The sequence below is a fragment of the Carassius gibelio genome, chromosome A22 (assembly GCF_023724105.1).
Source record: "Carassius gibelio isolate Cgi1373 ecotype wild population from Czech Republic chromosome A22, carGib1.2-hapl.c, whole genome shotgun sequence".
Taxonomy (NCBI): Eukaryota; Metazoa; Chordata; class Actinopteri; order Cypriniformes; family Cyprinidae; genus Carassius; species Carassius gibelio.
The window spans coordinates 11,407,619-11,422,177 of NC_068392.1; the positions used below are offsets into that span (position 1 = coordinate 11,407,619).

Genomic DNA, 14,559 nt, shown 5'->3' on the forward strand with positions numbered 1-14,559 from the left:
TAAATAATCGTAATTTCTTATATATATATATATATATATATATATATATATATATATATATATATATATATATATATATATATATATATATATATATATATATATATATATATTTTCATACAATGCCGAATGGAATCGAACCAGAATGTCCCACACGAGCACCGCAGCTAATCTAGCCTTTCAAGACTCATTACTGCTTTTGTTCACAAAGAAAACCAAAACTTGATTAAACATTTTCAGCATGTTGGGAAATCCAATTAGAAGTTCCATGTGGAAAAGAGTGTTGCATGAGAAAATGTAAGGGTGAAAACAAGCCAAGAAACCATATCTGATCTATAGATAGTGCCACGACATACTAGAGGTTTTTGTTTTGTTTCCGTGCGACAAGCATTCTGTCTCTTCATACCACCCCAGTCTGCTGCTTCCACTTATCCCAAAAATCCTGGGCTGTTATGACTGTGTAACATATATTGGGGGTTGCCATGGTGACCATCCTCCCTGCTGCCAGGCTACCTGTGATTGGCCACGCCAGCCACTGATTGGCCGAGACCTCCTGAAGCTTCCAAAGATGCTCTCGCAGAAAAAAAAAAAAGAGACGGCAAAAAAACGACACATTGATGGAGTTTTATTGCCGCTTCTTTCCGCCTCCAAATCGCTCCTGCTGTCATCCTTATTTTGATTTATGTATTCCCTGATCTATTTGTGCATTTGTAGCAGGGAACGACAGCTCGGGCGAGGCTCTGGGGAGCGCCTGCAGTACATTTCCTTTAAAAGGCTGAACGCGGCACCAGAAAAAAGCCCTTGTCTTTTGAATCTCAAGTGAAGTCAATGGCGGCGAATCCATGCTCTGAATACACATAGAAAAAGTAGGACCTATTCTTCTGTGAATCAGGGTTAAATGAGGGTTTGCTTGTTGTCATGGGAATAGGGAGGGAAAGACAAGTTGCCTTAAAGACGGGACAGTAGCAGCGTCTTTGTGTCTTTAAAAGAGACTTCCGTCTCGTCTACAGTCAAAGCATCAGACGGATCAGATCACAGTAGCCGCTCCATGTTAATCGGCAAGGGAATAAAGGCATTGGGGAAGCTTGTTAGAAGCGTTAAACAAAATATGCCTGCTAATAGTGAGTTTAGTCACGGTGCTTTGTAGAGCACTGCCTTGAAGAAACGGTTAAAAAAAAATGTGGTTCTAAACTTATATGGCTTGCTTGCTTGCTTTCTTCTGTGGAACACAAAATGAGACATTTTGATAATGTGCTGGTCGCTCTTTTCTAGTGAAGTCCGATTCAAGAGCAAATGACTCTTACGAACTGGTTCTTTTAATGGACTGCACAAGATGACTCACAAGTTATGGGACTGAATCAGTCTGATGATTCTTTCACAAAATGTACTCACTGAATCAGAGCAGTTACTAAATTAACTTGATTTTAAATTATTTTGATTTACTAGTTCACGAGTCATTACTTTACGACCTGTAATTACTGGTTGCTCTTTTTTTTTTTTTACCAGATTCAAGAACAAATTACTTTTATGAACTGGTTCTTTTATTGATTCGTGCAATAAAAGACTCATGAGTTAATGGTCAGTCAATCTGTTGATTCCTCCACAGAATTAATTGAATCAGTAGTTACCAAATTATCATCCGACTCACTCACTGAATCACGAGTCATTACTTTCCAACTAATAATGTGCTGGTTGCTCTTTTCTTCTATAGTTAGACTCAAGAACCTTATAAACCTGTTCTTTTCAAGTATCAAAATGGAAGACATGGGTCAAAATCAATACGGCAATTCCTTCACAGAATGACCTCGCTATAACAGACATCTGACTCACTCACTGAATCATGAATCATTATTTGCAGACTCGTATTGTGCTGGTTGTTCTTTTCTATTTTAATCAGATTCCAGGACAAATGACTCTTAAGAACTGGCTCTATTAATGGAAAACACAAGACGACTCATGAATTATGGGCCATGAATACATGCTTCGACCGGATCATTGAGTGAATTCAACTGAACTGAATTAGTCAGATTTGTGAAAAAAAATATTTTAATTCAGACAACCAAATCAGCCGATTCAATGAACCAATTCGGACTCCAAATAATGATTCATTCACGGACTAGACATCGCTACGTTTCAATCTTGAAAGCTTCAGTCCACCATTATAAAATGGCAACCAGCACATTCTTAAAAAAAATCTTGTTTTGTGTTCAACAGAAAAGGGTTTTAGTCTTAAATAAAACTTCAACTAAAATTTCCAATAATTGAAATAAAATATAAATACTAGATGAAACACTTTAAAAATTAAACTAAATGAAAAATTGTCCAAGTACTAAAACTGGAATTAATATTTATTTAAGCCAAATATACACGAGAGTGAATCAATGATGCCAGATTGTAATTTTTAAGTGAACTATTGCTTTAAGGTACTGAAAGTGTGTGTGTGTGTACCTGTGGTATTGTGCTTGAAGGAACTGGAACTCGTCCTTGATGCGGTCGCATGAGTCTGACGTTGTGAACTTCAGCTGCTGCGATGAAGCCTGGAACGAAAGTAATTTACGGCGGTCAATCACATTATTCAGAAAACGTGTGTCGCAGCATCAGCTGGGCATCCAAGGGACGGACCAGAGCTGCGCTTTCAATGCCAAGAACAGAAAAATCCATCCAAAACAGATGGGGCTTTCTAAACACAGGGAGATTTGTAATCAAGAGTGAATTCAAGTGTACTGAATAAAAAAAGCAGCAAAAGAAATCTCGAAGGCTTACTGCTCTGCAACATTCAAAACTCATAATTTAGAAGGCGTCTGTCATGTCTGGAGCGCGACATCCCCGAGGTTTTTGAATTACATGTATTCTGCTTGCAGGTGAGCTTATTTCCCTAGTGTGGGGGCCACACCTGTAGGGAAAATGCAGATGTTATTGCAACTGTTTCGCGCTTTTCAGGGTGGATTTTTCCTAGACTTGGTGATATGTTGGCGGTTTTCCCAATAAGTAACTGCCATACTCGAATTTTGATGAATGCAGGCCTTCCAGCTTTCAATGTAATTTTAGTAATGCTGAAAAAAAGAAACCCCAGGACGATCGCTGCTATTGCCAATGTTTCAAATTCTGGCTACTGAAAATGTGAAGAAATGTGCTACAGTAGAAATGTTATTTTGACAGTAGAATTGACTTGAGTTCACACAGACACGAGTCAAATGAGCTCAAACCTTTGGTCACAGCGGTTCGCGAGTTAACATATGATTCAAGTTTTGTTACAGACCAATATTTTGTGGAATTATTTTTTTATGTATAATTTCTTATTGTAAATGAGACACTATTATCGTTTTTATTAATATTTTAATATATATATATATATATATATATATATATATATATATATATATATATATATATATATATATATATATATATATATATATATATATATATACACGTATACATATACACACACACACACACACACACACACACATATATATATATATATATATATATATATATATATACACATATATATATATATATATATATATATATATATATATATATATATATATATATGTATATATATATGTATATATATATATATATATATATATATATATATATATATATATATATATATATATATATATACACCATTTTACTTTTAAAGTTTTAGCAATTTTTGTTGAGTTCTTTGTCAATTTTTGTTGTTGCTGTTTTGTTTATAGTGTATACGTTTTTTATTATTAATTTTAATTCCAGTTTTAGTTATTGGCAATTAACTTAATTTTTATTTTATTTTATATATATTAACAAAAAAAACAATTCATAGTCAGATTAGCCTAGATTTGTATAATCATGATGTTTTGAATTCAACAATATGACTAACATGTGCATTTTTATATAAAAAAAAGAAACCGAATAAACAATTTATTTTGATGATTAATTATGATTATTATCACGACTACTACCATTACTTCTACTAATACTATTATTATTATTATAATTATTATATTAACCAGCTTCCAGAGATTATTATTTTATTTTTTTACAGTGGATATGACTGGTCAATACGGTTTTGATAGCATATTTTTTTAATCACCATTTTTAGCATAATAATAATAATAATAAAAACAACAACACTAAAATATACTAGCAAAACAGATACTACAAGCAGATATTTATATACAAGTCAAAATTTGACTAAAATTTGCACTTTTAAATCTTTGGAAGTTGGAAATAATACTAATAATAATAACAATTGTGTGACCTATTTATTAGGTTTTCATTTTTGATCCTCCAGGCCTATCAGTAAAAATTAGCAAAGATAACAAAAGAGAAAAATTTGGACACTTGTCATCTATCAGCGTGCTGGACTGGTTGTTTTTTATTGGGCGCTCTAATCTCTTCTGAACAATCGAGCAGCTGATTCATCAAGTTATTTTCCAAATTGCCAACCCGTTCTTGACTCCTTTTGAGTGTTTGCATTTTTGCGTTGAAAAAATCCAGAGCCACTCTGCGGGGGAGCGCTCGACAGATGAAATTCTCAGTACGAGTGGACCAACCTTTAACATAAACTGTGTACTTAGCCTGAGCGCTCTGTGCTCTGCTGCATATGAAAGAGAGGCTTGTGTCAACAGCCAGCACTTAGTGCCCAAACAGTCAATCTTTTTCAGACTCCGCTAACAGTGGCCCTCACATCTCTGGGTGGCTACGGGAGATACGGTTTCCTTAGGGAATGCTGAGGGAATGGGGCAGATGGGGAAAGTTGTTGGGGAGATCACGGGTGTTACATACTTACAATACTTGCTTTCAACAGCAGCCATGCTGACCTGCTTGTTATACATAACGTCATCTAGACTGTTTAAGCAGACACTAAACACTGATAGTTTTTTCCTAAACAGAGAGAGCACTTTAAAACTGTCATTGATAAATTTCAGATTTGCACATGCTGTGTAAATGAACAAGTGCTTATGGGTACTAAATAGTGAAAGTTAATAGTGAGCAAAATTATGGTCATTTTTTTTTTTGTCATGATTAAGAACTATGGTATTTTGACATTTAAGTGACGTGTGTATTCAAAGCAACTTTAAGTACACTTATTACAAAGTTAACCTTTTATAGAATAATCTGGAGTTCTGCCCAATGGTGTTTTACATTTATTCATTTTTCCAGTTGCTTAAAATCTCTTTAAGATAAGCAAATTAACTCTTTAATGTAATCTTTTGAAAATAAATAGCTAAATAAATATCTATCTTTCATACTGTATATAATAAAGCTGTGATGCCTAAATGTAATTCTAGCATTTAAAAAAAATTTTGGCCCATCAGTTAATATATTGTGATTCTTTATATCTTTATTTATTTATTTATGTAGGACCAAATAGTATAGTATTTCAATAGAACCCGATCGATATTTCATTTTGCCAATATTATCGGCCAATATGAGCCTGTCGCCGATAAATCGGTTTTACTGAATATGCCACCGATATTTTTTTAAATAAGATATGATGCAGATAAAATGCTTGAAATGGTGTAAATACTTAGTTTGTCCAGCAGAGCGTGCTCCATTGTTCGCTATTGGCGAGCTGAATGAAACGCTGTAAAGCAATGAAAAACCATTGAAACTTTGAACGGCCATATCTCCCTAACGGCATGGAGAATCCGCACCAAATTCGGGGATCCCTTCAGCTCGAGGAACCCTCTGGAACGCAATTGTAGTGTATGTCTAGAGGTCATCTTTTGAATGAGACCACCCCCGCGTCGATAGCCCCCAGAGTTCGGGAGTTACGGGTGGTTAGATTCGCAGTCCGGCACCGACTGATCTAGCGATCCCGGGGGGCTACCGACACGTGGCGAGTGGTGTTCGAGAGGACTTCTCCAGCTGAAGGGATCTCTCGAACCTGGTGGAAATCTGGAAAAAAGTATGTTCCGATATATATATATATATATATAGTACCACTCAAATGTTTGAACACACAAATGGGAAAGTATTGGAGATATGACCGTCCGTTCAGTCTTTTGACTGGTACTGTACTATACTAGTCATTAAACTAATTGTAGTTGATACGTGATCTGTACAGATCCAAGCCCCATGGTTTGGCATGCATGTCACCTGTGGATTAATTGCAAAATGTAACCATAAAAGTAGGGCTGGGAGATATATCTAACGATATGATCATTCGCATCTAGTCAGTAAATCTGGTTCTGTGACTACCGCTAAATCACCATCACCTGCTTTCAAATGGAGCGGCATTTAATAGACAGAGCCGTAGATCACTGAGAAATTATAACAAAATACCCATCTCGACAATCATTCAGGTAAACGCAGTCAGCTTTGTCTCTAGTGAATGAAAACAGTAGGGGTGACAAATAGTCGACGATTCGATGCTTCGATTCGAGGAGCCTGATTCGACTACCAATTTCACAGTCGAATATTCACGGGCTCTTATGATTATGCCATTCTGACTAAATGTGACCGCTCAAATGTCTTATTTCACATAGAACTTGCGCTTTTCTCCCAATAAGTTAATATGCAGCCTATTATTGGTGGCAGGGATTTAAACTTTACCAAGACTCAAACTAACACCGGCAGAGACTGGATTATTTCGATCAGGTAGGGTACAAGTGATTTCAAAACATTTCAGCCAGTGTATATATATTATGGATATATTATTTACCAGATATAAGGTGCATCTGGTTTTGAGTCAAGCGCTTCATTGTAGTACTACAGTGAGATCTCTTCAGGGCGAGCAGGTCAAACTACAATCCAGAATATTAATAACTATGGTTGGGAATGTCACACCCATACCATGATTATGACATCACTATAACACCATTATAATAAAACGCTGTGAATTTTTAGAGTTTAGCTGCCGTGTTTTTGCACATTGTTTCATGAAGAACACGTCCACAAAAGGAGTTCGCATTCAGAACCCCGCAGATATGTTCATGTGCATTCTGGCTCTTTTTGCAGATAGCCTATAAGTCTTAATATTAATGTTATGTTGTATAAATAACAAAGCATATTCTATATGAAATTATGAGTTTAATCCCATTGATCAAAAACGTGCTACCAAATGCGTCACTCTACTGGTAATCTTTAACGCGTGCAGCTCAAAACATAAATGCAGAACATTAATAACTACTGTCATATACGCTAACTTTATAATGAGAGCATTACTGTAAAAGTTTTAAATTGTAGGGATTTCGCTGACGTTTAGTGTTAACTATCTTTTAATCAAAACATAAAAACTAGAGGTGGGCATAGATTAATTTTTTAAATCTAGATTAATCTCACTGCGATCTTGAAATTAATCTAGATTAATCTAGATAATCAGTAAGTCTTTGAGAAGGGGTTTATCAAGCTAGGTGGTGCATTAGAAAAGGGGCTCATCTCCTGTTTCTAAAATGTATCACAAAGTGCTTGAAAAAGCTGTAAACTAATTCCACATTGCACAATGTACAAACAACATTACTCCTGTTTCACACCAATGTTTAAGTTTTTCTTTTTCAAGTTTGTAGGTGTCAAGGTACAGAAACCAAATAATAGCACTGGATAGTCTTCAATGTAAAAATGAAATATACAATCAAACCTATATTTATTTAGACACCTTCAACATTTCTCACATTATTACAGTTTTGCTATGTATATCAAAAATTATATCTGGTTTCTGAATAATTTTTGGTTTGACTGTTAAAACTACAAAGTAATTCAGTCAAGAGCAGTGAGTGATTTTCTTTCATTTTCTTGGATTAACATAACAGCAGCCAGTCGCTAAATTAGGCGCGGTCACTTTAAGAGACCATGAACGCATCCAATATAATACACATCCCATTTTTTTCCTCAACTGTTTACTTTCACTTAAGAAATAACTGACTGTTTGTTCGAGCATAATTTCCAAGGTGGATATTTTGACATATTTTGTATGTATTTGTCGGCACAAGAGCAAAAATAAGCAAATTCAATGTTCTAGTGTTTTGAGACGCCTTTCTCTGCGCGAGCCCTGAACACCAGAACACCGTGATGTTGAATTGGGCTCTTTCACATCTTTTTGCTTGTTCAAACTGCGATTTGCATTTGTTCGTTTTGGTGCAGGAGGAACTTCGAGGCGAACTTCGCAGAAGAGAGCTCGGTTCAGTGTCGCTGTCTGTGATACGCGGCTCTCTCTCTCGTGCGCACCTAACCGCACGCGCTACTCTGTTCAGCTTTTCCGCGTCTAGTTTTTGGATGCTTTAATGTTTAAATCGACAAGTGGTAAAGTTTAACAACACGTGAGAAAGATAAGCTTTCGTGACGATGCGCAGCAGTGGCCCGTCAACTGTCCTGAGCATCTTTTTAGGCTGTCCTCAGCGAGTCAGTTGTTATATAAAATATCAAGGTGAAAGTCATCATAGCTTGCTTAGTATAGACCCAGCTCTCAACCCAACTTTGAGAATAGATTCATGGCGATATTTTTTTTAAATCGCCCGATAAGAGTCTCGCGTTAACGCAGCACGTTAACGGCGATAACGGCCCACCACTAATAAAAACATTATTTACCCTGTTTGTATCTGTGAGGCATTTGTTACACATTTTCCCTGTGTGTTAACATCAGTAGTTATGGCTGTCGAATGTCTGACTTGACTCAATGTGTTTTACCCACAGTATACAGTAGTTTCCCTAATTATTAACTTTCTATATTTTTTTTGCAGCATATTGTGTTGTACTTAACTATGCTTGTAATTTGTGCATTTGTTATTTTTACTGGTTGTTCTCGTCGCTTTAATCATGTTTAAACTTTCTTAGTTAATATAGTAGTATTTGCTGTGGTATCAAAGAAGTACTTTGCTTTAAGTAATAAATGGAAAGCAAGTAAAATTTGTATTAATTGAATTTTCTTGCTGATCCGAAAAATGATCTGATCCGTGAAATTTATTCCTTAATATCGGTATCGTCCCCCACAAAAAAACATCAGTCAGGCTCTAAATTTTAATTTCGGATAATTAGTTAATATACCGAGATCATTTATTTATTAATTAATTTTTTAGGATGAAATTGTATAGAATTTCAATATAGGCCTAACACATTGAGACTATTCACATTTATTTATTATTAAAATGTATAGAATTTCAATATCGGCTTATATAATATCAGTTAATATATTGAGATTATTCATGTATTATTCATATATTCATATTCAAGTTATGTATTATTCTTCCATGTAATTTCACTATTAGATTAGTAAATGAACTGAAATGTCTTAAATGTGAATGGATACGTTTATTAATATTAGCATTATTAAGGTGAAACTAAGATTTTTGTTTGGGGGGGGGGGGGGGGTTGAGCTAATGAATCACAGCTTATGTTGCCACTGTTGTCAGATTTTATTGCTAATTTGAAATAAATTATTGAAACGTGACATTTTACACAGGAGATTTCTGTCTTTTTCCCATTCAGGTGAATAGGAGCTATACTTGTATAACTGGAAATAGCTTCTCGGAAATATTGCAAAAATAGCAGCTGACTGAACTGACTTTCTTTAAAAGTGACTCATCGCTCTTCTCTACCAAATTGATCTACAGAACTGCTTTATGGAATTCAAACCTGCAACCTTTTGGTAACCAGACTTAATCTTTAATCACTAAGCTACACCAGCCTTAATGAAGTGACGGAAACCTTCAAGGATGCAAAGCTTAGTCTAATGATTTTCAGCTTTAGAGCAAATCCCATATTCACTTAAAAAAAGAAAAGAAAAAGGAACCCACACACAGATGCACTCATGCAGCACAAGAGCCAAAATATGGGACAATCCCTAATTTGACTCTGCTTCTGTGCGTTTCTCCTTTGAGATGCAATTAAACCATTAAAAGGCTTTATGCGCTGGTGGGCAAATTGTGAGTCTTCTGTGGCTAAATGGGATTCATCATTCCCGTAATTTACAGTTGTGCCTCCCACCCCACAGTTTAACAGAAAAAGAAATGTTCTAGAAAATTCTTTCAACTCTAATGTTGGCAGTTTTTCCCATCCCAAGGGATTACATACAAAAGCCCAGATGTAGTTATCTGAAGAGGAGAAGAGAGACTTTACACTTGAATTACAGAGAATGTGGTTCTGTGAAATGGCACCAAACCAAGAGGCACTAGGATCACTACAGCAAATCCTCACCCCCAGTCTTCCTGTATCTGATGCTATGTTTGGAATAACATACTACTACTACTACTACTACTACTACTACCACCATATCTGCAGTATACAGTTTGTATACTATGCACAGCACATACAAATAGAATATGCAAAAGACAAATACATTAGCCAAAATGCGGAGTACACAACAGTGCATGCTGTTTGAAATACTGTATCATAACTTTAACCTCCATTTCTAATTATTCAGTATTTGAACCAACAGGGTTCAAGACTAATATACAAGTCCTACAGATGGTGGAGATCATTTAAATAAACAATTATCATATTAGCGTATTTTTTGCACCAAAAGGTACATTTACCAATTTAGCGTGAAGTGACCCATAAACACATTTGTTTAATAGTAAAGTGTTCGCTTTAAATTAGCACTCGGTGTTCGCTTTAAATTAGCTGATTTAAACCAGAGTTTTTTGTTTTTTTTAATTCGGTTACAAAAACTGTAGATTAGCCCGAGTTGAATCCCGAAAATAAGACTGATTACCCCTTGGTTAACTGCTAGTCTTTAAGACACGGTCGTAATATAGAGGCTAAATTTACGCAGGTGGATTTATATTTATAAGAGCTTCTGTTATGTTGAAGTTTTTGTCGTCACCATTGTGCAGAAGAGTAGAGCTTTTGGTTGTGGATTAGCTTTGCTAATGCTCGTGCAGTAACAAGTTTTTTTGGTACTTCAACTATCTAGCTGTATCCAGTCTTTTAATTGCACAAAATATCTTGTAGACAAATATAAAAACAGGCTTTACTCGAAATCACAGATATTTGTTTTACATCATTTATTCAGGTACATTCCATTAAAGAAATTAAGCCTTAAAAACTACATGTAATATTGTTATGCTTAATTTTTTTTAAGTAGATAGTACATACCATTTTTACAGTGTAGTAATTACATTAGACTTAAAGTATTGTGTTTCTTCACAGTAGCAGAAGCATTATGGGGGCTACTTAACCGGAATCCACAATGTGAAATAATGGTGGTAGCTAATCATGTTTGGGACAGGAAGCTGATTTTGATGATTATCCCTTCGACCCAGCCTAGGTTATTGCAAACCCTCACCCCCTTTCACTTTGAAGGGAATGGTGTTATCCCACTTCCTGCGCCAAACCGTCCTCATCGAGTCGTTTGAAAGGGGATTATTCACCTTTTATCACTTCAGGCGCCAACACACTCTCAAACACAAGTTTCCTCTTGCTGGCCAACGGTGGCAGACAAATTATGGACAAATAGCTGTCACAAGGCATAAAAGATACAAAACACAGCAGGTAGGGGGTAGTGAAAGGGGGGGGGGGGGGTCGAGAGAGTGAGTGATGGGAACCGTGAGTTAAGAAAAAAAGCTTACAGCATGGCAACTCACGATTGAAAATTAAAAGCAGGCGGGTCGAGGTGATTGCGAGATTGTAGGCAGAACAGTAGTGATTGTGATTGATGCCATGTTGGTAAAGAGCTCGGCATGGGTCAGAGACTCCGGAAGACAGCCGATTACTCCCGACCCTGTAACAAATGGCACGGCCGTGGGAGGCGAGCAACTGCCCACAAATAATGACCCCTTGGAAAGAACCCTTTAGACTTATGGACTTTACACGTTTCACGGTTTAACCAAAATAAGACCAGACTGGTTGATTAACGTTCAACTGTGAGCCAGTGTTATTTTAGTATTATTTATTTACAAGTATAGCATGTAGAATTTTATTTAATTTTATTTCAGTTTCAATACTTTTTTTTTTTTTCATTAAGTTTTTCTTATTTGTACTTTATTTCAATTAAAGAAAATGACGTTTTAATTATTTCAGTTGAGAATAGCAACACTGATTGGAGTTAAATACAACTTCATCGAGAGCATCTGTGTACATTCTTACAAATACCAAAAGACAGAAAAAAATAAAAAACATGTAACATGACAGAAAAACATTCAGTGAGGGAGTCACTCAAATAACTGAGACATTATTCAACTGGACGTCACTGTTCATGTTGCTCATTGTTGTTTGCAATGAACGAAACGCCACAAAGAAAGCATTAATTTAAATGTTTAAATAATTTCATTGTTCATTGTAGGGCTGCACAATTAATGCACATCTTGTCAGTAAAGCTGGTTCTGTGATTAACAGTAAATCTCCATTACCTGCTTTCAGGTGGAGCAGCATTTACTACACGGAGCATTAGTTGACTGACAAGTTACGTAAAATCGTGTTCATAATCGCAGATGATTAAATCGCACAATTATGAAACCGAAGACATCGTTTTGCGAATACGAAAGGTGTTTGCGTTGTCAGTGAACTGTGTAGTAAATGCCGCTCCATCTGAAAGCACGTCAAAATGCCACATTTAATAATGTTTTAATAAAGTTTTAACTCCAAACTCACTTTTCAATATCAGTCGAGTATTTGAAATAAATCCTTCTGTGAGATGATGTGGCTTCTTACACAAAATAAGGCACGCAATATATTTCATAGTAATCTAAGCAGTGATAAAGGCTGTTGAATTTTTATATACTTTATTATAATAAAAAGTATAAGACAAACTCAGATAAACCATATATTGTTGTAGTCGTGTGTTTATTAGTCATGTTGAATCAATGAAAGCGGTTAAATCTTCTGTTTATTCAGCAACCGTAGTATTTTTTATTTCATTTTCTGCAATGCATATTTGGAGTTTCAGCGTGTGAACGCCCTCTGGCCTTCGGATGGAGATTAGCTGCTGATCACAGAACCATACTTCACTGAAATATACGCAAGGATACAGTGAGCATGTGATCATTTTGCACTGAAGGCACTATGAGAAGTGTACGAACAGTGACGATCATAGCCTTTGGCTGTGGAGGCGAAAGTGATTCAGCAAGGCTTCTTTAGCATGGTGTGTCTGCCGACAGGCAGGTCGGAGCGAGGTGCTGCCACATTAAACAGTCCCCCACCAGGCTGCTTTGTTCCAGACCGCTGCTTTACTCTGGGGCGCAGCTTTCCCACAGCGCAAGTCCATCACTGCCAGAGAATACTGATGCAGCCCGTCTGTCTCAGTGCGCACACACACACAGAAACATGTGTGCAACATACAAAGGCTATAAGCCACGAGCAACTGGCAAAAAACCTGCGCTAGTAAAAATAATCCTGCGACGCAATTATCCCAGCATGCGTCCTTCACACCAAAGGCCAGGAGAAACACAAACAGTCAGACAAGCTAATTAAGCCATCCGCGCCTCATCCTTTCACCACAGTATAGGCCGAGCCTATTCAGGGCGGATGGCATATTGTGAGCTGCTCTTTTGAAATGGCCTGAATTTATCATTTAATGCAAAAAAAAAACAAAAAAAAACTGGGAAATAAAGGAAGCGGTTTTTCCTTGTCCTCTCCACATACGCTTTTTAAGTCCAGAAAAGTGTTCGAAGACATATTTGTGATGCTAATGAGCAGTTATGCCATCCACAACCAAGACATCTGTTTGGGAGTGTGTGTAAGTTACCATTTCAACCTGCAGAAATAAACATTGAGTGTTGCTGCAGAAATTCTGCTATTTGGCACAATTTAATTAATTAAAATCAGATTATTAGTCATGATTGCAAAGGCAATAATTACAAAAACTACATTTTTATTAATATTTCATATTCCTAAATTATAATTTATATATATAACAATATAAATATTATCTAGTACTAAAATTATGCATACATACACATTATATATATATGTGTGTGTGTGTGTGTGTGTGTGTGTGTGTGCGTGCGTATGTATGTATGTGTATATGTATGTGTGTGTAAAATAAAAAATTTAATAAAAATAGTTTATATAGTAAATTGTTCATATAGACAAACTTTTTTAAATAGTAAAATATAAACTTATTAGGGCTGAAACGATTCCTCGAGTAACTCGATTACAAAAAATTATCTAGGCTCTTTTAATGTATTTTAAATCTCACGTCAGGTTCTTTTCCAATTATTATTTTAATGTGACACAGCGCGTTTACGTCAGCTGCAAGCGGAAAGAGACACAAGTGCTGAGTCTGAAATCACATACTGCAAGGAGTCAGTCGTGTTTTGATTCGAGGGCGCGGGCAAACGTAAAGAGAACATTGTGGCGTGTGTCCATTGCAAGATAGAGCTGGCATACCACAATTAGTGCCCTATGATTTTCGCGTTGGAGAAAACACGGATGGAATCACGGAATCCAGTCATAAAAAAATTAATTTACAGTTTAATGTGGAATGGCACGGAATTTGCCAAATTTTGAATGAATTAATCAAAAATAGGTCATTGCACTTACATCAAATCACGATATGGACTAATATCTGTAAATATTAAGCCGGAACAGTCTGTTTAAATATAAATCCTGGATGTTCTGTGTGTCTCTGTTAATGAATGGAGCAGAAGCGCGGCTTCCTTTATCACACACACTGAACCGCGCGTG

General features: G+C 36.1%; 1 protein-coding gene across 2 annotated transcripts in view; it reads right to left on the minus strand.

Annotated features, from left to right (window-relative positions):
* Window positions 1-14,559, minus strand: part of LOC127943173 (TLE family member 5) — a 28,540-nt gene that overhangs the window by 10,571 nt on the left and 3,410 nt on the right. For both annotated transcript variants that reach the window (XM_052539390.1, XM_052539389.1), the window contains exon 2: window positions 2,449-2,537. In XM_052539390.1, the coding sequence (XP_052395350.1) occupies window positions 2,449-2,537 (89 nt within the window). The remainder of the gene's footprint in view (window positions 1-2,448; window positions 2,538-14,559) is intronic.